Source organism: Phacochoerus africanus, chromosome 7, assembly GCF_016906955.1.
Source record: "Phacochoerus africanus isolate WHEZ1 chromosome 7, ROS_Pafr_v1, whole genome shotgun sequence".
In the NCBI taxonomy this organism is placed as follows: Eukaryota; Metazoa; Chordata; class Mammalia; order Artiodactyla; family Suidae; genus Phacochoerus; species Phacochoerus africanus.
Window position 1 is genome coordinate 73,475,074 of NC_062550.1, and position 26,618 is coordinate 73,501,691.

Consider the following 26,618-nt stretch of genomic DNA (forward strand, 5'->3'; position numbering starts at 1 on the left):
CTGCATTTTACCTGTGGCCCATGGAGGCCTAAGGCTCTAGCTGGCGGGCGCTGTAGGTCAAGGCTGTGAGGGCCCTGGGTCCCGGCCCACATCAGTTACAGCATTGCATTTCCTGCTGGCAGTTTCCATGGGAGTGAACTCAAGTCCACAGCGCACACCACCTGTGTGAGAAGGGGACACGTGAACTTGAGCCCCCACATGGGAGCTTCCTGAGGCTGGTGTGTCATGAAGCCCTGGAGTGAGTGAGCAAAGGAAGGATGGAGCGCCCAGGAGCCTCCCACCCATGGGAAAGGTGATGATCTCAAGCTTGATACCCTGCACCAGAGCCTGGAGGTTGCAGAGCAGAAGGTCCCCCATGGTTCAGAAACATAATTTGTTTAAGCTACAGAGTCTTAGCCCCTGAGTGTTGATCAATCATTGGCAACATCTAAAATGCGATTTCACATTTAAAACTCCCAGTTCCTAGCTTTGGAAAGCATTTAAGATGCCCATCAGCAGGAGGGAAAAGCCCTGTGTGCTCCATCCCACTGGTCCAGCCTGCCTGGTTGGTTGCTCTCTACGCAAAGGCCAGCCAGCACTCTCTGTCGGGAATCGGGGGTGTTAACATGGCCCCTACATCCCCGTCAGTTCAGGGAACCCAGAGGTGACAGCATAGTGGGAGTGGGAACCCAGCAGGCTGGTAGGCAGGTTTCAGGCATGGGGCTGGTACAGGAGGCAGTGGAGTGGTGACATTTGTGGTTTTGATTAAGCATCCGGGGCAGGCGGGGCACCAGGAAGGAGCCAGTGCCTGGACCAGGCTAGAGGGGAGAGATCCTTGCACACCAAGACCTGTCAGGAAGATGAGGGTGACAGCCTGGCATCTCCAGCCCAACAGGCTTTCTGTGTTTGTTGGGCACATTGACAACTTTTGTGTACTTGAACTTCCTGTTACATACTTAGGTCATTTCTTCCATTGATGTTGGTTGAAGATCCCGCACAGGAAATGCCCTCTTAAACTTTGTTGGCTCCCTTCTCACAGGGTGTTATGTTTCCCACTTGCTTGGCACTGCCCATCATGTGTCTGTGCTGGGGACATGATGTTTCCTGTGCCTTTTGGGGTTCCATTTTCTTTGTGACCATAGGGATGGAGGAACCAGGCTGCTATTGAAGATACTTAGTTTAAGTAGATCTCATCTCATTCTATTTATGGAATAAATCTTCCCTTCTCTGTTGGTACATGGGATCTGTTTGATCTGCCATCTTATTTAATACGCTGAAATGCTTGCTTGTTCCTGATGTACCTGTTGGTCTGTTTGGATTCTGATACCATTGGTCTTAATTAATGCTACTTGTATATTCTTCTAGAAAATGATATAATCTTGTCATATTTTACAAGAAAACTCATTATTTTGTTTAATGTCCTTTATATTGGTCAGCAAAAAGTTGTAGCTTTGTTCAGATCCATTCCTAGACTATTTTAATTTGTAAAATGCCGCCAAGAGGAGAGTTTAACCCCCCCCCCCACACACACAAGTACTTCCAAGTGTATAGTATGGTAAGTTGATTGTCTTGATGTTCTAGGGTTATCATCCCACTTGTTTCAGTGTCTGTACTCCTTCCTGTTTCATGCTGTTTTCCTTATCTACTGCTGTGTAGCAAATCACTCTGAAACCTGGCAACTTTAAACATCAGCAGTGCCTTAAGTCCCAGTTTTCTGTGGGCCAGGCATCTGGGCCCAGGCTCTGCCAGACTGCACTCACGGGGTCTGCGGTCACCCTGTAGCCTGCCCGCAGGAGGACCCCTGTGCTTCTTTCTGTGGCTTCCTGCTCCGCATGGTTCACAGACTGAGTGGTTTAGAATCACACTTGTCATCCCCAGTTTTGTGGTTATGCGTGACTTGTCTGGGGCCCCTGCTCTTGGTCATAGGGTGCCTGGGGGCCTAGCTGGCAGGGAGCACAGCTTCCTTCAGGTCAGGGTAGGGTCATCCTGCAGGTGAGACCTTTGTTTCTTCTGGCTGTTGTCCAGGAGAAACATCTACTGCCATCTACTCCCCTGCATCTCCTCAGTTCTGTGCCCCTGGCCTCGCTTAGCCTGCCAGGCTGTGTCCTGTGAACCCAGATAGCCTTGCGTGGTCTTTCATAATCATGGCAGTGACGTCACTGTACCCTATTCTGTTGACCAGAAGCAAGCCATGGGCGTGCCTCACTCACTCAGGAAACAAGGCATGAGTTCTAGCAGGTCCCTGTCGCACTCCCCACATCTTCCAGAACAGGGCTGAGGGTGTTGGGAAGGTGTGCGCTAGCAGCTAATCCCATTTTGTTATTAGCTATTAACAATATTCTCTGTTTTGATAGACTTTTGAACAATAACCGTTTGATTTTTAGATAATCACATGTGGTTATTTATAAATAAAAATTCTCAACAAAAGGTTTTGCTTTTTGTTTGGGTATATGGCTATAACCATCTTGCTCCTAGTTTAACTATTTCTCCCATATTTCTCGTTAGCCTCCACTATGAATATACCTACATTGAGAACATTCCCTGTAAAAGCAATTCGAAAATGCTAGATGTTCTACAGAATGTTTTTAGCTTAGATGCAGACTTTCCCATCACTCATCTTTTCTTTTTGCTTTAGTACATTCTTTTTTTCAGTCTCGTTGTGAGGCTGTGGAGAAGAGGTGCTGAGAGGTCCCCCTAGAGGTTAACCAGGAAGGACAAACCCAGAATGTGTGGGGTCAGAAGCTGAGCAGACCCCACAGAGAACTGAGAACAGTGGCCCAGATCTCTATCACTCAAGATTCGCATGTCCAAGACTCTAGCTCCAACCCCTGCCATTTTCTTGCCCTTCCATAAAAATCAATGATCTGGGCAGTATGAAACCTAAAGTTTGAAGGCATCACCTAGTGTAGTGTAGGCAGAAACCCCCATCTCCTGAGGATGCAGTGTGGAATGGCTGTGTAGCCAGCCTCAGGGTGAAAATAGCATTGATGGATTTCACAATGTGTGTCTCATCAAAGACAAGTGTGATGCTGCTTGTCAGCCACACACAGATGCCACATGTCATCCTGTCTGCATCTGTGTCCCCTACACACCTCTGCTGCTGTGGACACAAAAAGTTGCCATTGCTCTCCGGGGACTGGCTGCAGTCTCACTGCTTCCTCCTGTTACACCACTGTGTGGGTTATTCCTAAGCCATTGCTTTTGAAATGAGAAGTTAATTTCTTTTTAGAAATGAGAAAAAACGATCCTAGTCAAACATCATAAAATTTCAGACACTTGCTTGTTGTAACCAGAAAGAAAGGGGAGCCCCCACCCAGTCTTTTTTTTTTTTTAAACCAGCAGCTGCTTCTGCGACTTCTCTGCTGTTGAAGGAACTGTTAATCTGTGATGGACAGAAGCGGAAGGATCAGGGATCTTCCCGCTTGTGGGGGGGGTCCTGGTGCCCTCAGAGCTCACCCCTTGTGTGGAGGGGGCTGCGTAGGTCTTCCTGTTCTGTGCTGGGCCTTGGAGGCAGTGGCTGGCTCCGGTATTTTTAAGGTCATACCTGTGAGGTGTCAGCATTGCGGAAAACACCTGTAATTTTTGGAGTTCCCTGGTGGCAGTAGGAGTTCTCTAATGGTGCAGCAGGTTAAGGATCCGGCATTGTCACCATGTGGCTCAAGTTTGATCCCTGGCCTGTGAACTTCCACATTGCCATGGATTCGGCCACAACAGAAAACAAAAAAACACAACACATCTGTGACTTTTATTTGTGTAAAAAAAAGGAAGTACACGTGCAATAGAAATATTTCTGATGAGTCAAGTAAGCTTGGGAACTGCTGGACCCAAGTTAAACTAATAGGTGTGGAGCAAGGCTCAGGTTTCGGTCTTCTGAAAACTTGTCCTTCCTTAGTTGTACAGCTCATTGAGTTTGTACAAACTGAATACACCTGTACAGTGAAACAGGAAAACATCGCAATGAATTTTACTCTTTCCATTGAAGGGAATAGCCCACAGTGATAATTATTTTGTCCTCCCAGTGGTATCCACATGCACTTAGAGTGATAGGGTACTCCATATTCTCTGAAGTTTTATTTTCATCCCACTTTAATCTTGGACCAGTGAGTGCTTGCCTTTCCTAGTTCTAAGACTTGCCTATTGTGTGAGGCTAAGAAAGTTACTTAATCTCTTTTTGCAGTACTTGCCTCATCTGTAAAATGGGAATGTCAGCCATTCCCACCACTAACGTTATTGTAGGATTAAATGAAATAACTTATGAAAGCCTTAGAACAATCTTGGGCTTTCAGTAGACATCAGATTGTTCTATCAGTGTATATAGAAGCACGTGTGCATGCGGAGTGGAAGGTAGACATCTACCCAGGCTACTTCCTGTGATTTAGATTCTGTGGTTTGCATGTTGCAGACTGGGGTCAGCAGACTTCTCTGAAGGGCCAGATTCTGTGGGCCACATGATCTGCAGCTGCCCCACTCTGCCATCACTGTTCAAAAGTGGCTAGAGCGGGAGTTCCCATTCATTGTGGCTCAGCAGTAATGAATCCAACTAGTATCCATTAGGGTGCTGGTTCGATCCCTGGCCCAGCTCAGTGGATTAAGGATCTGGCATTGCTGTGAACTGCCACATGGGTCCTAGATGCTGCTTGGATCCCACGTTGCTATGGCTGGCGTAGGCTGGTAGCTGTAGCTCCGATTGGACCCCTAGCCTGGGAACTTGCATATGCCTCAGGTCCGGCCCTAAAAAGAAGAAGAAGGAAAAAAAAGTGGCCAGAGCAATGCTTAAGGGCTGGTCATGACTATGTTTTATTAGAAAGGTGTCGACACTGGAATTTGAGTTTTAAGTCATTTTCATGTGTCATGAAATAAATAGTATTCCTGTTTTGAGTTCTTTTTTTCCTCCAACCTTTACAAAAGAATGATTTTTACATTTTTAGCTTATAGGCTAAAGCTGGACGTTCAGGCTGGATTTGGCCCCTCAGCCATAATTTGCCTGCTCCTGCTTTTCTGTCATTAACTAGGTTACTATTTTTAAATCCATGAACTCAGTTACTATCCTTTTCAAGATATTACAATTCCATCTCCCCTGAAAGTGTCCTTTGCAGTAACTCTACACACCCCACCCCCACCCCCACCAAAAGAAACACGGCATCCCGTGCAAGCACTGATGTGATTTTTATCCAGGTGTATTGTTTTGCCTCATCCTGGAATTCTGTGTGGGTGCTCTGGGTACCCAGCTCCTTTGAGGAATACAGCGTCTGCGGTACTCACCAACACAGCTCTTTGTATCTAGTGGTTTGTTCCTTTGTGAGGAGAGGGGAGCTAAATTGTATTCCAGAGTAAAAACATATCACAGTTGATCTGTCCACTAATTGGTGGGCTTGAATGTTGGCTCCAGTTTGGGGCTATTAGGAGTAAGACAGCTGTGAACGTTTGCACAAATGTTTTTGTGTAGGTCTTTTCCGTTTCTCTTGGGAATTGCTGGGTCATATGGTGAGAGTGTGTTTAATGTTAAGAACTGCCAAACTTGTTTTCTAAGCAATTGCAACCTTTATCCTCATAGCAGCAACATATGACAGTCTGGTTGCTCCATAGTTTTGCCAGCATTTGTGCATTTGTTGTTTGTAAGTTTACCCAATTCTTAATTTTACTGATTCAATTGTGTGTAATGTAGTAACTCACTGTAGTTTTTTTTTTGTCTTTTTGTTATTTCTTTGGGCCGCTCTCTCGGCATATGGAGGTTCCCAGGCTAGGGGTCGAATCGGAGCTGTAGCCACTGGCCTACGCCAGAGCCATAGCAACGCAGGATCCGAGCCGCGTCTGCAACCTACACCACAGCTCACGGCAACGCCGGATCGTCAACCCACTGAGCAAGGGTAGGGACCGAACCCGCAACCTCATGGTTTCTAGTTGGATTCGTTAACCACTGTGCCACGACGGGAACTCCTCATTGTAGTTTTAACTTGCATTTCTCTGATGACTAGATATATAATGGCCCTGAATATTTTCTCTTGATGTGCAGCTTGCCTTTCTATTTGTTTGACAGTGTATTTTAAAGAATAGCAAATTTGGAGTTTCTGCTGTGGCTCAACAGATCTGCAGCACCTCTGCAGCACCAAGATGCTAGTTCCATCCCCAGCACGGCACAGTGGGTTAAGTAAAGGATCTGGCATTGCTGCATCTGCAGAATAGGTTGTAGCTGTGGCTCAGATCTGATCCTTGGCCTGGAAATTCCATATGCCTTTGGTGCAGCCAACAACAACAACAAAAAAAGAATGGCAGTTTTAGTTTCGTTGAAGTCTAGTTTGTCAGTTTATTCTAGTATGTTTCATGCTTTTTATTGTCTAAGATAGTAAGACATATTTCAGCGTCAAGAAGATTTTCTCTGAGGTTTTCTCTTAGTTTTATAGTTTTAGCTTTTTGCAGTTGGCATTATGATGTACTTTGAGTTAGTATGAAGTAGAAGGTTGATGTCCATTTTTTTTTCTTAGTAATTTCATGTATGTTCAGTCTGTTTCTGGCCTCTGCCTTATTCCTTTGATGTATATACATCATTTATTTATTTACCTGTTTGTTTTCTTTTTAGGGGCACACCTGAGGCACATGGAAGTTCCCCGGCTAGGGGTTGAATGTGAGCTGCATCTGTGACCTATGCTGCAGCTTGCAGTATTGAGTGAGTCCCAGACACTATGTCAGGTTCTTAACCCATTGAGCCACAATGGGAACTCCTGTTTATTTTTAAGTTTATTTTTTTTATTATTATTTTGGCTGCAGCATGTGGAAGTTCCCGGGCCAGGGATTGAACCCAAGCTATGGCAGCGACCCGAGCCACTGCTGCAGTGACAACACCAACGCTTTAACCACTAGGCCACCAGGAAACTACTCTTACCTTTATACTAGTACTAGACTCTCTTGAAATTGGAGATCTTCACTTTTTTTAGTTTAGTTTTTTAAATGTTTTGACCATTCTAGGTTCTTTGTCTTTTTTTTTTTTTAGGTGAAAGTTCCTAGGCTAGGGGTCATGTCAGAGCTGCAGCTACTGGCCAACGCCACAGCCACAGCAGTTTGGGGTCTGAGCTGTGTCTGCCTACACCACAGCTCATGGCAATGCCTGATTCTTTTTTTTTTTTTTTTGTCTATTTTGTTGTTGTTGTTGTTGTTGTTGCTATTTCTTGGGCCGCTCCCTCGGCATATGGAGGTTCCCAGGCTAGGGGTTGAATCGGAGCTGTAGCCACCGGCCTACGCCAGAGCCACAGCAACGCGGGATCCGAGCCGCGTCTGCAACCTACACCACAGCTCACGGCAACGCCGGATCGTTAACCCACTGAGCAAGAGCAGGCACCGAACCCGCAACCTCATGGTTCCTAGTCGGATTCCTTAACCACTGCGCCACGACGGGAACTCCGGAATGCCTGATTCTTTAGTCCACTGAGCGAGGCCAGGGACCGAACCTGTGTCCTCATGGACAGCAGTTCGTTACTGATGAGCCACAGTGGAAACTCCTACTCTAGGTTCTTTATACACAGATTAGAACATCAGCTTGTCAGTCCACTCTCACCTTAAATAGCCTGCTAGAGAAACGGACGTTTTGATCAACATTGAATTTTCGAGTCCTTGACCATAATAGCTCTCTCTCCATTTGTTTATCTTCTTTAACTTCCACAATATCTTATAGTTTCAGTGTAAACATATCGGACATCTTCCCATTTGTTCCTAAGCACTGTGTATTTCCCAGCTATTTGTCGCTGGTATATGTAAAATACAATTGATTTTTTTTTTTTTAATTGACCATGTTACTGTAGTCTTCCTGAGTTCACTTTGTAGTTTATTGGTCTTGTAAATAACTGAGGATTTTCTTTTCATCTGCAATAAAAATAGTTCTGCTGCTCCTTTCCATTCTGTGTCCCAGGAGTTTCCTTCTCTCATCCTACAGTGCTGCAGAGACACCTGACATGTTGCTCCTGATCTTGGGGGAAAGTCACAGTTTTCACCATGAAGTATAATAGAGCCTTGTTCCTTTTGTGTGTTGACGAATTCAACTACTGATATTTTGTTGAGGATTTCTCCTTGTATGTTCATGAAAAATACTGGTCTTTTAATTTTATTTTCTTGTAAATCTTTGTCAGTTTTGGCCCAAGAGTTGAGAACTGTTGCCTCCTGGTTTCTGAAAGAGTATGTATGATTTCTTTCAAACAGTTCACCACTGGAAAACCTTTGGGTTTGCAGTTTTCTTTATGCAAGTTTTTGATGGAGGTTCCCAGGAAAGGGGTCAAATCAGACCTGCAGCTACCAGCCTGCACCACAGCCACAGCAACGCAGGATCCAAGCCCCATCTTCAGTCTACATACCAGCTTTCGTCACACCGGATTTTTATCCAGCTGATTAAGGCCAGGAATGGAATCCACATCCTCATGAATATCAGTTGGGTTCTTAACCCACTGAGCCACAACAGGAACTCCTGTGTGTCCCCTTTCATAAGTCATTTTGACATTTTTCAATGAACTTGTCCATTTTATTTAAGTTTTAAATCATTTCCGTAGTGCTGTTCATAAAACTGTCATCTCTTTAATATCTGTGGGATCTACCGTGGTTTCTCTATTTTCATTCTTCATTTATCTCATTGATGTTGTAATGTATTCTCTTTCTTTCCTTATCACCTTTTCAAATATTTACTGAGGATCCAACCTTTTTTTTTTTTGTCTTTTTGCCTTTTCTAGGGCCGCTCCTGTGGCATATGGAGGTTCCCAGGCTAGGAATCGAATCGGACCTGTAGCCACCGCAGAGGGATCCGAGCCGCGTCTGCAACCTACACCACAGCTCACGGCAACACTGGATCGTTAACCCACTGAGCAAGGCCAGGGATAGAGTCTGCAACCTCATAGTTCCTAGTCGGATTTGTTAACCACTGCGCCACGACGGGAACTCCAGGATCCAACTTTTTAACCTTAACTTTTTGACTGTTTTCTTTTTTAATTTTGTTTTATTTCTTGTCTTCACTGTAACTTGCTTCTATTTACTTTGGCTTTAGGCTGCTCTTTTTTCTTTCTTTCTTTTTTTCTTTAGGGCCACACTCATGGCATATGGAAGTTCCCAAGTTAGGGGTCAAATTGGAGCTGTAGCTGCTAGCCTACACCACAGCCATAGCAGGGTAGGATCCAAGAGGGTCTGTGACCTATATCACAGCTCATGGCAGTGCCGGACCCTTAACCCACTGAGTGAGGCCAGGGATCAAACCTACTTCTCTAGTGACCAGAGCCGCTGCAGTTGGATTTGTAACCCACTGTACCACATCAGGCATTCCTGTATCCCACAACTTTTGATGTACTGTGGTTTCATTATCTTTCAAAACATGTTCTAATTTATATTGTCACTTCTTTTTATGATCCATGGGTTATTAAAAGTGTTATTAATGAGTTCCCCTGGGCACAGCTTGTTAATGATCTGGTGTTGTCACTGCTGTGGCTTGGGTTGCTGCTGTGGCGCAGGTTCAGTTCTTAGCCCAGAAAATTCTACATGCCATGAGTTTACCCCCACCTCCTCCCCCAAAATAAAACAAACAAAACCCTAATAATTCTAAGCCTGGCGATGAAAAAATCTTCTTAAAAAAGTATACAGGAGTTCCCTCTGTGGCGAAGTGGGAGAAGCACTAGGACACAGGTTTGATTGCCAGCCCAGCACAGTGGGTTAAAGGATTCAGTGTGGCTGCAGCTGTGGTATAGGCCAGAAACTGGCTCAAATCTGATCGTTGGCCTGGAATCTCCATATGCTGCAGGGCAGCCAAATATGGTCCCCCCAAAAATGTTTTTCAAAGTATGCAAACTAGACATTTTTAAAAGTGTATTAACTTAATTTCTGGTTATCTTAGTAATTTTCAATTTAATTCCATATGTTCAGATAAGTGTTTTATGAAACTTCAGTCTGCTGAAGCTTATTGAGACTTATATCCCAGCATATGGTTTACATTGGTGAACAGTTCATATGCTCTTAGAAAGGCTATATATTCTCTGGTTTTTATGCATAGTATTCTGCAAATGTCAGGTCAGGTTGGTAGTAGTTTTGAGATCTTTGTCCTCCTTGATTCTTTTTTTTTTTTTACGACCACACCTGCAGCCTATGGAAGTTCCCAGGCTAGGGGTTGATTTAGTGCTGCAGCTGCTGGCCTGTGTCAAGCAGCACAGATCCGAGCTGGTGTATTTCTTCTATAGGCTTATTTGGGGTGTGTGTGTGCGTGTGTGCATGCATGATTCTAGGACCAGCAATATGCATCCTTATATTATCAGGAGGTCTTCAGGATTCTTATTGTACCTTAAACCGGAAACTGCATCATGGTGCAGCAGAAACAAATCTGACTAGGAACCATGAGGTTGTAGGATGGATCCCTGGCCTCGCTCAGTGGGTTAAGGATCCGGCATTGCTGTGAGCTGTGGTGTAGGTTGCAGATGCAGCTCAGATTTGGCATTGCTGTGGCTCTGGTATAGGCTGGCACCTGTAGCTTCTATTAGACCCCTAGCCTAGGAACCTCCATATGCAGCAAGAACAGCCCTAAAAAGCAAACAAACAAACAAAAAAAACCCCTGACACTCCAGACTCTTCAGTTCTTACAAATAGTATTTATGGTCCCATTTGTCTTCCATTAAAAAAGTTCTTTATCTTTTTAAAGATTATTATATGTTTATTTCCAGATGACTAATAATACTCTTCTTTGTTACCCAACATAAACACTCATGTACAGAAGTAAAATCTGTGTTATATAGATATTTCCCTGCTAAAAGGTTTTTTTTGTTTGTTTTGTTTTTTGCTTTTTAGGACCACACCTGCAGCATGTGGAAGTTCCCAGGCTAGGGGTCGAATCGGAGCTGCAGCTGCCAGCCTACGCCACAGCCATAGCAACACGGGATCCAAGCTGCATCTTCAACCTATACCACAGAGCATGGCAGTGCCAGATCCCTGACCTTGAGCAAGGCCAGGCATGGAATTCGCACCCTTGGGTACTAGTCGAATTTGTTTCCTCTGCACCACAGCAGGAACTCCCAAAAGATATATTTTTATATATCTTAGTCATATTTTTTTTATTTGAAATTGTCATGATTTTTTTACTTATCCTGGCTATCAGGTTGATTTCAGAATATGTTGGGCATGGCAGCCACTACTGTATAGTCTTACAGAGGAGATAGTCTTTAATCATTTTGGTCTTAGTCTTTTCATGATGTTTAGCAGTAATGTCTTATAAGATGTTCTCAGAGCCTTTTACCTGTTGATTCACTCTTTATCTCAGTCCACTACTCCTGTTAAATGGGGCCTCACTGCACATGTGTATTTCATCTGCTCCACAAGTAGCTGTATCACATGGGAGAATGTAATTTAGTCTCCACTGTGGCGCCTGTGGTGCTCCCTGCACATGGACACCAGGGACTCTTTCATGTCTCTGAACTCATGCAGGAGCCTTCTTTCTACTTGTGATCTTTAAGTCTGCTTCCCTGCGTAATCGAGAGTTCTGCCAGCTCCAGCGAGTTCCCGTAGGCCTGCTCCACGAGAGGTATACTGACCCCTGGAAACCCTGGGTCTCACAGTCAAGCTTGTTCTGTCTGAAGCAAACCAAGAAATTCTCTGCTGAGTTTCTAAGAAATGCCAACTCTGGGAATGTGGAAAGATGGTGTTCCCTCTCTCCGACCTGGTCACGTTATTCAGAGCCTCAAGTTCATTTCATCTTTTTGTTCCCATGTTCTACTGAAAGGATGACTTAACTCGAGTAACTTCAGAAAGGGGAGAGGTGTTGAGTCATTAAGAGAATTGCTTGGAGCTGAGTGTATGACTAAGTCAGTGAATGTTCCAAGCAGTCTAGTCTGGGAAATTTGAAAGGTTGCATCAGGTTTAGCAGCTCTGTCCAGCTCTAGTCCCAGCCCTGGTCCTGGCCCTTACTCATCTGAGCAGCTCACAGAATTGTGTGTATTCACTTTTCTGAGGGGGAGAGTTGAGTTTATCAGATTCCAAATGAGTTTTGCTTCCTACAGAAGATTAAGAGCTAGTAAGTAGAAAGTATTTGCCCAGTTTTTTGGCCTGCTGAGCCCTTTTGTCTCAAATAACCTTGGCCACTTTGCCCTCAAAAATTTTTTTTTATTTTTTTTATTTTTTATTTTTTCCTCTTTTGTCTTTTGCCTTTTTAGGGCTGCACTGGCGGCATGGGAGGTTGCCAGGCTAGGGGTCTAATCGGAGCTGTAGCCTCCAGCCTACACCAGAGCCACAGCAATATGGGATCCAAGCTGAGTCTGCAACCTACACCACAGCTCACGGCAACACTGGATCCTTAACCCACTGAAGCCAGGGATTGAACCTGCAACCTCATGGTTCCTAGTTGGATTTGTTTCTGCTGCGGCATGACGGGAACTCCAAATTTCTGACCTTTAAAAGAAAGATTTGTAGGGGGGTTATCTTCATTACGTGGGAAACAAGTGCTTGAATCGTTAAGTCCTTTAGCATCTGTTGGGGGAGTGGTGTTTAGAGGACATATGGAATTTCTGTTTTAGCAAAAGTGATGTCATCAGAACTGAGTAGATAATAGGACATGGGGGAGGGAAGGTTGGGCGTGCAGCTCTGAGACATTGTTCACAGGGCTGGATGCTTGTGCTTCATCGCCTCCTGCTATCCTAGAAGTGACCACATTTCACTTTACTGCAGGAAGAACACGCCTGTCTCTTAGGGTACTTGGTGTGCACGAGATGTTCTAGAAGCTGCATGTCATCTTCATACTCCTGTATGGAAAAGCACCCTGTTTTATTTCAAGTTCTCTTTGTTATACGTGGGACCTCATTTAGAATATTCCATTCTAAATGCAATAATTTGCATCTACTAACCCCAAACTCCCAGTCCTTCCCCTCCCCCTTGGCAACAAGTGTGTTCTCTATGTCTGTGAGTCTGTTTCTGTTTTGTAGACAGTTTCATTTGTGCCATGTTTTAGGTTCCACATATAATGATATAATGAGGAGTTCCTGTTGCGGCGCAGCAGAAATGAATCTGACTAGGAATCATGAGGTTGCGGGTTCGCCCTGGCACTGCTCAGTGGGTTAAGGATCTGGCGTTGCCGTGAGCTGTGGTGTAGGTCACAGACGCGGCTCGGATCTGGCGTTGCTGTGGCTGTGTTGTAGGCCGACAGCTGCAGCTATTATGATTAGATTTCTAGCCTGGGAGCCTCCATATGCTGTAGGTACAGCCCTAAAAAAGCAAAAAAAAAAAGAAAAATCGTGGGAATTTTTTTTTTTTGCCTTTTCTAGGGCCACATCTGCAGCATGTGGAGCTTCCCAGGCTAGGGGTCTGAACGGAGCTGTAGCCGCCGGCCTACACCACAGCCACAGCAACGTGGGATCTGAGCCGCGTCTCCGACCTGTATCACAGCTCACGGCAACACCAGATCCTTAACCCACTGAGCGGTGCCAGGGATCGAACCCTCAACCTCATGGTTCCTAGTCAGATTCGTTAACCACTGCACCACGACGGGAGCTCTGAGAAAAATATTTTTAAATCAAACAGATGAAATTATATGCAGATTCTGTCATGGATTAGATATAGAATAACTATCTCTCAATTAAATAGCACTTTATTATACTATGTACAAGGCATATTTAGGTACAAATAGAAATTTAAGTCGTAAGCCTGTCCTAAATGTTTTCTATAGAAAAATTACCTCAGCTTTAGGGTACGGTGTTTGGTACTGTGTAATAGCCCACGAAAGCATAGTTGTGCACAATAGAGTAGCCGCTTACATTCTGCAGCAGGTTCTTCCACCATGGTGTGGGTTTTTTGGTTTTTTGGTTTTTTTGGCTCACCCATGGCATGTGGAAGTCCCCAGGCCGGGACCGAACCCACACCTCAGCAGCCGCTGCAGAGATGATGCCAGATCCTTAACCCATTGCACCATGTCAGGAACTCCTCCACCTGTGCATCCTAACCTGAAATAGAAAAGGACTGAGCCAGACAGACATGGGATTCTTTTCATTGCCTGGGTGTCCCCCCAGGGTCTGTAGGATCTTCAGTTGTATGAGAGGAGCTAAGGTGTGGCCTCAGTTTCGGTCTCTGATGACTGTGACTTTCTGCTATTTCACTAGAGTGTGCAGTCTGTGGTTTAATGTAAAGCAACCTGTTCTTTGAGAAATCTTCTTACATATAGGTGGTGTTGGGGCTTGATGGTTTCAGGTGCAAGGAGGTGGCTTTGAGTTCTGCTGCTGTGGAAGATGCATAGCATTTGCCCCTCTCTGTTTTGTATTCATGCATCTCTGTGCTTGGGGCCTGGGATAGGCCTCAGACATTCCACAGCTACCTGGAGGACATCATCAACTACCGCTGGGAGCTGGAGGAAGGGAAGCCCAACCCGCTGAGAGAAGCCCGTTTCCAAGACCTGCCTCTGCGCACCCGCGTGGAGATCCTTCACCGCCTCTGTGATTACCGGTTGGATGCTGACGATGTCTTCGATCTTCTCAAGGTGTGTAGCTGTCAGGCGGCCCTCTCTTTTGAGCAAAAATTAGGAGAAGCCAGTGTTTGGATAGTGGCTGGTTTGGGGACTCCTGTTGATCATAACAGTGTATATATAGTCATGACCACTGTCACTGTGGGAATCCATGCCGTGCGCTCGTGACAGTATCTTATTCTGTTGTAGCTTCATCTCGCTTTTGGTTTGTCTGCCTTTCTGTGTACTGATTCCCCGCTGATACAGGACTGACCATAGGCTCCTGTTTTCTTTGTCACCAGCCAAAATGCAGTCACATTAGTCACTGGTTTTATGTCCTGAGCTTTAATTTTTTTTTTTTTTTTTTTTTTTTGCTGCTCCATGGCATATGGAGTTCCCAGGCCAGGGATCAGATCTGAGCCACAGTTTCCCCCTAAATGGTAGCTGAGACATTGCTGAATCCTTAACCCACTGTGCCGGGTTGGGGATTGAACCTGTGTCCCAGCACTCCCAAGATGCCACCGATCCCAGTGCACCACAGCGGGAACTCCTGAGGTCTGAAATGTGACTTGGCAAAAATGAAATATTTATAAGAATTCCCAAGGACTTTGACCTACCCCCCACACACACACCCCGCACACATGCACACCCTTTACAGAAGTGCACTGGGCAAGGGGTGTGGACCCCTTATCTTGTCTCGGGAGGAGGGTACGGGCCTTTGCTTTTCACCCACCAGGAGTCAGTCCAGATTTGTGGTGTCTTGGTTCTCTCTGCTTGAAGGCTTGGTGGAAGGACTACATGCAGCTCAGGGCCCTCTCTGCTGAGGTCTCAGGGCTTGGGTTGAGGGGTGAGGGGGTGGCCAGTCTAGCCACCTCAGACCTAGCGATGGCGGGTGAAGCTGCCACAACCTCAGGTGCTGCTCTGTTGGAGTTCATTCCTCTGGGGGCACACACCTGGGATACCTGTCCAGACCAAATAAGTCATACATTCATCAGAAATCCTTTTGGTTCATCTGTTTTTTTGGTGAAATGGGGCAATAATGGGCATAGGGAGCATTTGAAATACATCCATATCCTGTTCTTAAGAAAGGCACCTTCTTCCCCTTCTGTGTTTTGTGTGCCCTGATTGAAAATTATATAAGATGTTTGGGTATTTTAAATATGAGCTATATCTAAGGATAAATGTAAAATCTTCAGTTTTCTTCTGCTTAGCTTTGTTCTCTGTTTCCCCAAACCTTTTTTCCCGGTTCTACTTAGGGTCTGGATGCAGACAGTCTCCGTGTGGAACCACTGGGCGAGGACAATTCTGGGGCCCTCTACTGGTATTTCTATGGAACACGAATGTACAAGGAGGACCCGGTGCAAGGAAAATCCAATGGCGAGCTCTCTTTGAGCAGGTACCTTCTTCAAGGTCAGGGCTGCCATAGCTAAGCCACTGTACCTGAAATCACTAAAATTAAATACATCAGATTTCTGCAGCACAGGAGTTCCCTGGTGGTGCAGTAGTTTAAGGATCCGTCGTTACCGCAGTGGTTTGGGTGGCTGCTATGATGCAGGTTTGATCCCTGGCCTGTGAACTTTTGCATGCTGTAGGGACCGCCAAAACCATAAACAGTGAATTCTGCAGCACAAATTTTTTTTCTCTTATGAAAGAATTAGCTGTAGCAGCATCCCTACAAAAGATGGCAAGAAATATTTCCTACTAAAGTAAAAAGGTTTCCTCTATAGCTCAGCTCCCCACACTCCCTACTCTGCAGACCTTGTGGCAGCCCCTTCTCAGGGGCAGCACAGCACTCCCCAGGCACCTGCCCAGTCCGATTTGGTTCTGGAGAGCGGATGGTCTGCCCATCAGTACAGGTGATGCCTCCCAAATAGGGGCCTCCTCCCACCGCCCTCTCCTCCAGATGCTAATGCTGTGAGTTGTCCGTTCCGTGTTGGGGTCACCCTGCTCTTCCCTTGTGGCTGTTGGATCTCATCCAATTTGGTAACCTCAGGGCCAAAAATCAAATTACTAGTTTATAAATCATTTTTAATATATCAATCCTATAACAGAACATTCCACTTAAGGTACTATAACATTCTATTTAATGTACTATTTCTTAGGGAAAGCGAAGGACAAAAAAATGTGTCAGGTGTTCCTGGGAAAACAGGAAAAAGAAGAGGAAGACCCCCAAAACGGAAAAAACTGCAGGAGGAAATGATAGTGAGGTGAGGAAATCTTTAGTCTGTGATGGTCACGGGCCCCGTGCTGGAGGCATCCACCCCTGTCCTCGCTTCCTGTGCCCCAGGGTGTAGGGCTTGGACTGTGGAGACCTGCCCAGGGCTTGGGGACCCAGCTCCTGTGCGCCCTCTGGTTTAATGGCGGGGACTCTGATGGGCAAGCGCTGCCTGGACAGGACAACGGTGTGGTACAGGGAGAGCGCGGCAGCAGTCATTCATGAGCTTAGGAGTTACCACGCTGCTAGTAAACATGCTTTATTTTGTTTATAATACAGTTTCCTACGATGAAGAAAAGGTAAGATGTTAAACATCTTTATTGTGTTTTTTTGCATTTTATTTTAGCAAATAAAAAAATTGTTACATTTGGGAAATTTTATTTAATATATCCTTGTCTTTTGGAATTCTCACCATGTGGCTCTCTCAGTATAAAATGTGACCTGTACATTGTTACTGTACTTCTGCCTTTTACTCTGGATCAGACCTTTCATTAGTCACTTATGGAAGTCAGGTCATAGTCTTAAAAATTCTGATAACACAGGACAAATTGCTTCTTCCCTCTATGTTGTAGAAATACTAAATAACCTAAATGCCTGAAGTGGGCTGGAGCTCAGTGTGTTGCTTGCTAGACACCAAAAAAATAGCACTAAGAATCAGATTATGAATAAATCAGTCAGAATTTGATTTTTTTTTTAAACACTTAAGGATCAGCATTCAACTTAACCTTCCAGAAATTTGTCTATAGGAGTTCCCATTGTGGCTCTGTGGGTTGAGAAGTGGCATAGTATCTGGCAGGATGCGGATTCTATCCCTGGCCCAGTGTTGCTGTGGCTGTGGTGTAGGTCAGCAGCTGCAGCTCTGATCCGATCATTATGCTGCAGGTGTGGCCCTTAAAAAAGGTAAAAGGCATAGATAGCTGCCTTACAGAAATTTGGTTACAGATTGTAGCTTTCCTCCTACCATCATTTGTGAGAAAGGTCCACATGCCAAAGTTTTAGCCAAAAGAAAAAAATGGATTTCCTGAATGGGATGGCCAGAGAATCCTTTTAACAAGCATTCCTGCATTTGTGCCACCCTCTACTGGTGATTTTATTCTTCAGAGCTCTGTAGCCAATACAGTGTTTAAGCGTTTATAACTTCAATACAATTTTATGGAATCTAAAACCAAAACTAGTGAATATAACAAAAGAGATGCAGACTCACAGATGAAGAGAACAATCTAGTGGTCACCGGTAGCAAGAGGGAAGGTGGGAGGGGTGAGACGTGAGTAGGGAGTTAAGAGACTGGTATGTATAAAATCAACAAGCTACAGGGATGTATTGTACTGCACACGGGGTATGCCAGTATTCACAGTACCAGTCAGTGGAAAATTCCCTTTAAAAATTGTGACTCACTGTGTTGTACACCTGTAACTGTACCTCAGTTCAGAAAATTTTTTGTTAAATAATGGTGAAAACCGGAGTTCCCGTCGTGGCGCAGTGGTTAACGAATCTGACTAGGAACCATGAGGTGGTGGGTTTGATCCTTGGCCTTGTTCAGTGGGTTAAGGATCTGGTGTTGCCGTGAGCTGTGGTGTAGGTTGCAGATGCGGCTCGGATCCTGCGTTGCTGTGGCTCTAACGTAGGCCAGTGGCTACAGCTCTGATTGGACCCCTAGCCTGGGAACCTCCATATGCCGCGTGAGCGGCCCAAGAAATAGCAAAAAGACAAAAAAAAAAAAAGAAAAAAAAGAAAGAAATGGCAAAAAGACAAAAAAAAAAACAGAATGATGAAAACCAAAAATAGTAAGATATTGATGCTAGTTTAGTATTTCCCACTGTGGTGCAGTGGATTATGGATCCAGTATTGCCACAGCTATGGTGTAGGTTGTAGCCGCAACTGGAATTCCATCCCTGGCCTGAGAATTTCCATATGTGGCCCAAAGAGAAAAAAATAATAAGATATGCGGAAGGGGCAAAAAAAAGGAGAAAGTCAGCCCCTAAAATAAATTATTTTTTAAACAATTTTAAAATAATAGTTCTGGAGTTCCTGTCATGGCTCAGTTGAATCAGACTAGGAACCATGAGGTTGCGGGTTCAATCCCTGGCCTCCCTCAGTGGGTTAAGGATCCAGTGTTACCATGAGCTGTGGTGTAGGTCACACATGGCTCGGATCTGGCATTGCTGTGGCTCTGGTGTAGGCTGGCGGCTACAGCTCCAATTAGACCCCTAGCCTGGGAACCTTCATATGGCCCTAGAAAAGGCAAAAAGACTAAAAAATAAAAAAATAAAATAATAGTTCCTGTTGTGGCTCAGTGGAAACGAATCTGAATAGCATCCATGAGGGTGCAGGTTCAATCCCTGGCCTCACTCATTGGGTTAAGGATCAGGCATTGCCATGAGCTGTGGTGTAGGTTGCAGATGTGCCTCAGATCTCACGTTGCTGTGTCTGTGGTATAGGCCAGCAACTACAACTCCGATTCAACCCATACCCTGAGACCCTCCATATGCTGTGGGTGCGGCCCTAAAAAGAGAAAAAAAAAAAAATTTTTAAAGAATACATCAAATAAAATTTGAAGTTCTGCCCCCCATGACACAAATTACATTTTAATTCAGTAGGCCCCCCTGTTGTGGCTGTCACATTGGATGCAGCAGTACAGGACATACTCATTCCCTCAGGATGTGTGGGGCGGTACTGGTTTAAGTAGTTGATAACAAACCAGAAAATCCAGGGAACGTCTCTTGACTCAGAGATTTTTAAGATTGTTGTACCAATGAGCCCAACATCCCATGAAGTGGGTGTTATTATCGGTTCCGTTTCACAGGGAAGTCAGTTGACTTTCCTAATTTCCATGGTTAGTGGCAAGCCTTGGGCAGGGTGGCCTGACTTTAGTTGCGTGTCTCAGCTCTGCCTCCTGGGGGGGATGATTAGAACTCCTGGCATTCAGGGCAGCCCTCAGTCAGGGAAGGAGGCACCGGAGTCCTGACGGTTGTCTTTCTTGGCATCTCACTGCTGACCAGGACCCCCTGTGCAGGGTGCTCTGGGTGCCGTGTGGCCTTGCCCTCTGCACCAGCACCCACACCCCGTGGATGCGCCTGCTATAGCCAGCCTTCCTCCTGGCCTTGCTCTTGGGCACACTCTCCAGGTGTCTTCCTTAAGGGAGCACAGAATAGGTTGGACATGTCTTTATTTGGTGCCTCGTTTTTCTGTGTTGCAGTGAAAAGCAGGAAGAAAACTACTTGGCATCGGAGCCACAGACAAGAAATGGTAACCGTCTTTGCTGGAGGCTGCATGAACGTGATTGACTTGCGTCATTTTCCAGACACACAGATCGTTAGGACTCTTCCAGCAGCCTTGTGACTTCCCGGCCCTTCACACCCTGTGCCCACCTCTTACTGACAGATAACCTGAGATCAGGACCACGTCTTTTCATTTGGGCCTTGTCACCAATGCTCGTCCCTAAGGCCTAGCAAAACAGACATTCACCCTACAGTTGATCAGGCAGCTTCCCCAAGAACTAGATAGTTAGCGGCCTTCCCTCCTTCCTGCTTTACTCCCTCCTTCTCTCCTTCCCTCCCTTTTATGGCTGCACCCACTGCATATGAAAGTTATCCACGTCAGGGATCAAACCCGTGCCATTACAATAACCCGAGCTGCTACGGTCGGATTCTTAACCCACTGCACCACAGCGGGAACTCACCAAGAGCTTCTGTCTTAGGAAGATCCCAAGAGCTGTGCGATATCGCCTTCAGGCATTCTTCTCTCTTAATTGTAAACACTGATAGTAACAGGAAAATCAGAGTAACATTATCAAACGTAAAATGTAATGCATCTCTCCGTTTTTTTTTTTCTTGTTTCTTGTTTTTTTTGAGAGCCACGCCTGTGGCATATGGAGGTTCCCAGGTTTAGGGGTCGAATTGGAACTGCAGCTGCCAGCCTACACCACAGCCACAGCAACGCAGGATCCAAGCCAAGTCTGCGACCTAGACCACAGCTCATGGCAACACCGGATCCTTAACCCACTGAGCAAGGCCAGGGATCGAACCTGCATCCTCATGGATGCTAGTCAGCTTTGATTCTGCCGAGCCACAACAGGAACTCCACGTCTCTCCCTTTTCTGATTTTTGTCATTACCCGGGATGCAAATGTAACTAACGATAGAAAGGGAAAGGGTCCGAGTGGAGTCTTTTGAATGAGCCCATCTCTTTCCTTCTTAGGGTCACAGGGGCCAGGCCAAGGCTCATGGTGGCTTCTGTGCCAGACAGAGCAAGAGTGGAGGCAGGTCACCGAGAGCTTTCGGGAGAGGACCTCAATGCGGGAGCGGCAGCTGTACAAGCTCCTCAGCGAGGACTTCCTGCCCGAGATCTGCAACATGATCGCCCAGAAGGTGCGTGAACGGGCTTCTCTGCTAGGCGTGCCTCTCTGAGCTGGCAAGAGGCTGCAGGGTTGAAGGGTCTCATCATTTATTAGAACACATTCTGCTGCCCCCTGCCAGTGCTGCAGTCCCCTATCTGGTCTCATCTGGTGTGCACTCCCGCCCTTCACTGTGGGCCATCAGTGCCCTTCCCCAGGCCTCACAGTGGCTGCCCACTGCCTGGGACCAACCTCCCTTTCTCATGATGCTCCTCGGGAAGCACCCCCTGCACGCCAGGCATGTCTCAGCATAGCTCCCCCGAAAAAGATGGTGCTTTTTTCCTTTTTAAAAACTCATCCTCTGGTCAGTCGACGATGACCCTCGCCTCTGAAGAGAGCTGGTCTGTGTGCCCCCCACCCCTCCGGATCAGGGACTGTGCATCTTAACTCATTTTGACCCCATGGGTGACCTAACGTAATGCCTTTTCCCTGGTTGATACTCAGTAATCATTCAGTCTCCTTACTTCATTTCAGTAAATCTGACACTTCATATTGTTGATAGAAGGCAGGTAAATGTGAGCACTGCCCATGACATCTGAGGAGAAAATGTTTTTAGTTCTTGGTGCAGCACCTCCAGGGAGGTTACTTGATGTGTCATGAATTCAGTAATAATTCTAACCATTCAGCAGGTTGGTGCTTTGGGGTGAATTCTAGAAAGTTGCCATTTTCCAACAGCAGTACTTCAAGAAGGACAATTTCTTGGATGAGGAAAAAAAAAAAACCCTGCATTTCCCCATCAATATACTTAATTCCATTTACTGTACTTGCACTTGGCTTTTGTGAACCACAACCCACTGTGACCATTTTTCTAGGACATGAATATATGATCTACTTTTCTTAAAATAATTATTAAATAAAGGTGGTTTTGTACCTTTACAGAACCTTGTATATGATTTGTTGATGTGATTAATGAACCTGAAATCATCTGTGAGCCGTGTTCCTAATCTACTTAAACCTTTTATGATTTCTTCCTTGTTACCTATGATATTCAACCTATGACTTTTTTTTCTTTTATTTTCAGGGCCTCACCGGTGGTATTTCCCAGGCTATGGGTCTAATCAGAGCTACGGCTGCCAGCCTATGTCACAGCCACAGCAACCTGAGATCCAAGCCATGTCTGAACACCACAGCTCATGGCTACGCCAGATCCTTAACCCACTGAGCGAGGCCGGGGATCAAACTTGCCACCTTATGGTTCCTAGTCAGATTCGTTAACCACTAAGCCACGTCGGGAACTCCAAAGCTGATGGTTTTGATACAAAAAATTTCAAAAGAATTTATTCTTTGCAAGAGAAGAAAAAAATTAAGATAAACCTTTAATATAATTTTCAAGAACCATGAAAGGAGGAACAAAACAAAGCAAAAAAAAGAAATAATAGATTTGATATTGTGACAGCTGTAGAGTACTGTAAAATTGCAAAACTCAGTGAAATGGGTTGATTCCCCAAAAAATCCAGAATCTAAATTATGCAACGGGAAGCTCCCATTTTGGCTCAGCAGAAACAATTCAGCTAGTATCCATGAGGTTGCAGGTTCAATCCCTGGCCTCACTCAGTGGGTCAGGGATCCAGTGTTGCCATGAACTGTGGTGTAGGTCACAGACCTGGCTCGGATCCCAGGTTTCTGTGGCTGTGGCATAGGCCTGCAGCTGCAGCCCTGGGAACTCCATATGCCTTGGGTGCAGCCCTGAAAAGCAAGGAAATCAGTAATGCGACAGAACCTTAGCAGACCAGTAATTAAGAGAAAAGACTTTTCACGAAAGGATCCTGTCAGGTGCTCCAGAATTGTTTGGTTTTATTCACAAGTTTTGTTTTCTAAGCCTTCAATAAAAAATAATTTCCAAACATTTCAAAAATGAGGAAAGATAAAGAACAAACAAAACCAACCAACCAAACAAAGAAAAGGAGTTCCCGTCGTGGCTCAGTGGTTAACGAATCCGGCTAGGAACGATGAGGTTGTGGGTTAGATCCCTGGCCTTGCTCAGTGGATTAAGGATCCAGCATTGCTGTGAGTTGTGGTATAGATTGCAGACTTGGCTTGGATCCCGAGTTGCTGTTGGTCTGGTGTAGGCCAGTGGCTACAGCTGCAATTAGACCCCTAGCCTGGGGACCTCCATATGTGGCAAGAGCAGCCCTAGAAAAGGCAGGAAGACACACACACACACACACACACACACACACACACACACAGAAGAAGTGAATTGGCTTCTGTGTCCATTAAGATAAAGATATCTTGGCATTCCCTTTGTGGCTTAGCAGTTAACAAACCTGACTAGGATCCATGAGGATTCAGATCCCTGGTCTCGCTCAGTGGATTAAGGATCTGGTGTTGCCATGAGCTATGGTGTAGGTGGCAGACGTGGCTCGGAACCCACGTTGCCGTGGCTGTGGTGTAGGCCTGCAGCTGCAGGTCCAATTCAACACCCAGCCTAGGAACCTCCATATGCCTTGGGTGTGGCCCTAAAAGGCAAAATAAAAAGATATCTTAAGAGTTCCCATCATGGCTCAGCAAGTGGTAATGAACCTGACTAGTATCCATGAGGACTCAGGTTCAACCTTTGGCCCTGCTCACTGGCTTAAGGATCCTGTGAGCTGTGTTGTAGGTTGCAGACATGGCTGAGATCACAAGTGGCTGTTGGCGTAGGCCAGTGGCTACAGCTCTGATTTGACCCCTAGCCTGGGAATTTCCACATGCCATGGGTGCAGCACTAAAAAAAAAAAGATATCTTAGAGCCGTATTTTTGGTGAGTTTAAATACACTCTTCAGGAGTTCCCGTCATGGCGCAGTGGTTAATGAATCTGACTAGGAACCATGAGGTTGCGGGTTCGGTCCCTGGCCTTGCTCAGTGGGTTAAGGATCCGGCGTTGCCGTGAGCTGCGGTGTAGGTTGCAGACGAGGCTCGGATCCCGCGTTGCTGTGGCTCTGACGTAGGCCAGTGGCTCCAGCTCCGATTCGACCCCTAGCCTGGGAACCTCCATATGCCACGGGAGCGGCCCAAGAAATGCCAAAAAGATAAATACACTCTTCAAGTAAAGGTCATTTCTTCACCAAAAGAGTGACAACTCATAATCCATTAAAGTTATGCTGAAGTCTATGATAGAGGAATATTGTTTTGAAAGTCTTGTGCAAGTGTAATGTAACAAAAAAGCGTAAGGGGCAGAATTTTAGAATGTTTTGCCTGGAGTTATAGAAGTCTGATTATAAAATCTGTTAGCTTTTATTAGATACATGTTTTAAAATCTCAAGGAAATAAGTTAAGATGTCCCTGTTGAAGTAAAGAGTAAGTTTAGATGTCAGTATGTCCAAAGATAAATGGAGATTTATTGTAATCTTAGCCAGATCCCAGCCTAATGGAACGCTTTCCACACTGTGATGAGTGGTCCTGGCTCTTTAGCTGTAGGGCACCTGGCAGCACTCCTAGCTCAGTAGCATCTCGGCTGGTGTTTGCACAGGCCTGTTTGTGCCATTGTGCTGGTTACTGAACTTAAACAGTTAAATGCTATGAAAACAACAACATGCAGGTATAAAATTTTCTATTAAGGAGTTCCCTTTGTGGCACAGCAGAAACGAATCCAACTAGGAACCATGAGGTTGTGAGTTCAATCCCTGGCCTTGCTCAGTGGGTTAAGGATCTGGCGTTCCCGTGAGCTGTGGTGTAGGTCACAGATGTGGCTTGGATCCCATGTTGCTGTGGCTGAGGTGTAGGCCAGTAGCTGAAGGTATAGATTGACCTATGTCCTGGGCACTTCCATATCCCACAGGTGCAGCTCTAAAAAGACCAAGGAAAAAAAAAAAAGTTACTAGTTTCAGAATTGTGCACATTATTGATATTGTGAGTCCTTGATATCTCATTCTTTTCCTTGTTACTCAGATGAGAGTGCTGTTTGACATACTTTTATCAAAGGTTAATTCTAATCGTGGGGTCTCGTCTCTACTCCAGCCTTTTCTTCAGATTACCCCCCAGGGACCACAAATTATGTAAATCGTTGGGCCCCAGACCTTTTCCCTGTTCTAATCCCCATTGATTTCACAGAAGAGAAGGTGAGCTTGTGGTTCGGATGTGAGGCATCAAGCTGTTTGATAGAAAAGTGGATCTTGGGAGTTCCCTTGTGGCCTGGCAGTTAAGGACTTGGTTTTATCACTGATGTGAGAACTCCTGAGAAATTCTGCCAGTTGCTGATGCATCCAAAAAAGAAAAAAAAGAAAAAAAAAAGGGAGTTCCTGTTGTGGCTCAGTGGTAATGAACCCAACCAGAATCCATGAGGATGCAGGTTCAATCCCTGGCCTCAGTCAGTGGGTTAAGGGTTTATCCAGTATTGCTGTGAGTTGTGGTGTAGGCCAGCCACTTAAAAAGTCCAAAAAAAAAGAAAAGGAGTCCCTGTTGTGGCTCAGCAGTAACAAATCCGACTAGTATCCCTGAAGATATGGGTTCGATCCCTGGCCTCGCTAAGTGGGTTAAGGATCCGGTGTTGCTGTGGCTGTGGTGTAAGCTGGCAGCTACAGCTCTGATTCAGCCTCTGGCCTGGGAATTTCCATATGCTGCAAGTGCAGCCCTAAAAAAAAAAAAAAAGAAAAAAGGGAAAAAAAGTGGAGTCTTACTCAGAGCAAAGACCTGATGTTTGATGTTGCTGTGTGATGACTATGCTTCTTGGCTCCTTGCAGGAGACTCCTGTGCTCAACAAGATGGAGAAGCAGAAGCGCAGGGAGGAGGAGGAAGAACGGCAGATCCTGCTGGCTGTGCAGAAGAAGGAGCAGGAGCAGTTGCTGAAGGAGGAGCGGAAGCGGGAGCTGGCAGAGAGGGTCAAGGCAGTGGAAGGTAGGGGCCTCTGCCCAGGGCACGTGCCTCGGGGGGCAGGGACTGTCGTTCTGGGTTCCTTCTCACTCTTGGCTTCACTCTGTTCCCTGGGCCGAATAGAAAAAAAGCTAACTTCACAGAAATGATCTTACCTATGGGGTAGATATGCTTTATAAAAGCCTTGGAGAAAGTTGCCTTGTGGTGTAGCAGATTAAGGATTGGGCGTTGTTGTAGCTGCAGCTCAGATGCGATCCCTGGAACTTCCGCTGCTTGCATGTATGCCCAAAACATGATTTATATGAAGCATTTGCAGTCATTCACAAAAGCTTGAACACAACATTGTAAATCAATTATGTTTTAATTTTTAAAAGTGGAAAAGAAAAGCCTTGGATTTGCCCCATGTGCACCGGCAGCATTGCCTCAGGTTCTGCTTGCTCCAGGCTTCAGAGATTCAGGATTTTCTTCCATTTGTCGTTAAAGCCTCCAGGTGCCAGGGGTATTTATAAACCGAACCTGATGGATTACAGGTAACAGACCTTTTGGCTTCATTGAACATGGACCAGTGTTCTTTGTTAAGTAAATTTATTGAACTTATTAAAAGTTCAAATAAAATATCCTAACTTGGATTTGTCTTTTTTTTTTTTTCGTGGTTGATTTATGATGTTCTCTCAATTTCTGCTGTATAGCAAAGTGACCCAATTACACATACATTCCTTTTTTTTTTTTTTGTCTTTCTGCCTTTTCTAGGGCTGCTTCCGCGGTATATGGGGATTCCCAGGCTAGGGGTCGAATCGGAGCTGTAGCCACCG

The 26,618-nt window shown here is 45.5% G+C and overlaps 1 protein-coding gene across 4 annotated transcripts in view; it reads left to right on the top strand.

Annotated features, from left to right (window-relative positions):
- The window catches only part of LOC125131390 (cat eye syndrome critical region protein 2), a 121,543-nt gene that overhangs the window by 78,841 nt on the left and 16,084 nt on the right, over positions 1-26,618 (top strand). For 3 of the 4 annotated variants that reach the window (XM_047787923.1, XM_047787924.1, XM_047787925.1), the window contains exons 3-8: positions 14,260-14,443; positions 15,664-15,803; positions 16,510-16,614; positions 19,819-19,868; positions 20,819-20,988; positions 25,677-25,830. In XM_047787923.1, coding sequence (XP_047643879.1) covers positions 14,260-14,443; positions 15,664-15,803; positions 16,510-16,614; positions 19,819-19,868; positions 20,819-20,988; positions 25,677-25,830 — 803 coding nt within the window. Of the gene's footprint in view, positions 1-122; positions 293-14,259; positions 14,444-15,663; positions 15,804-16,509; positions 16,615-19,818; positions 19,869-20,818; positions 20,989-25,676; positions 25,831-26,618 lie in introns of all 4 variants that reach the window. The other variant, XM_047787926.1, reaches the window with a different exon arrangement.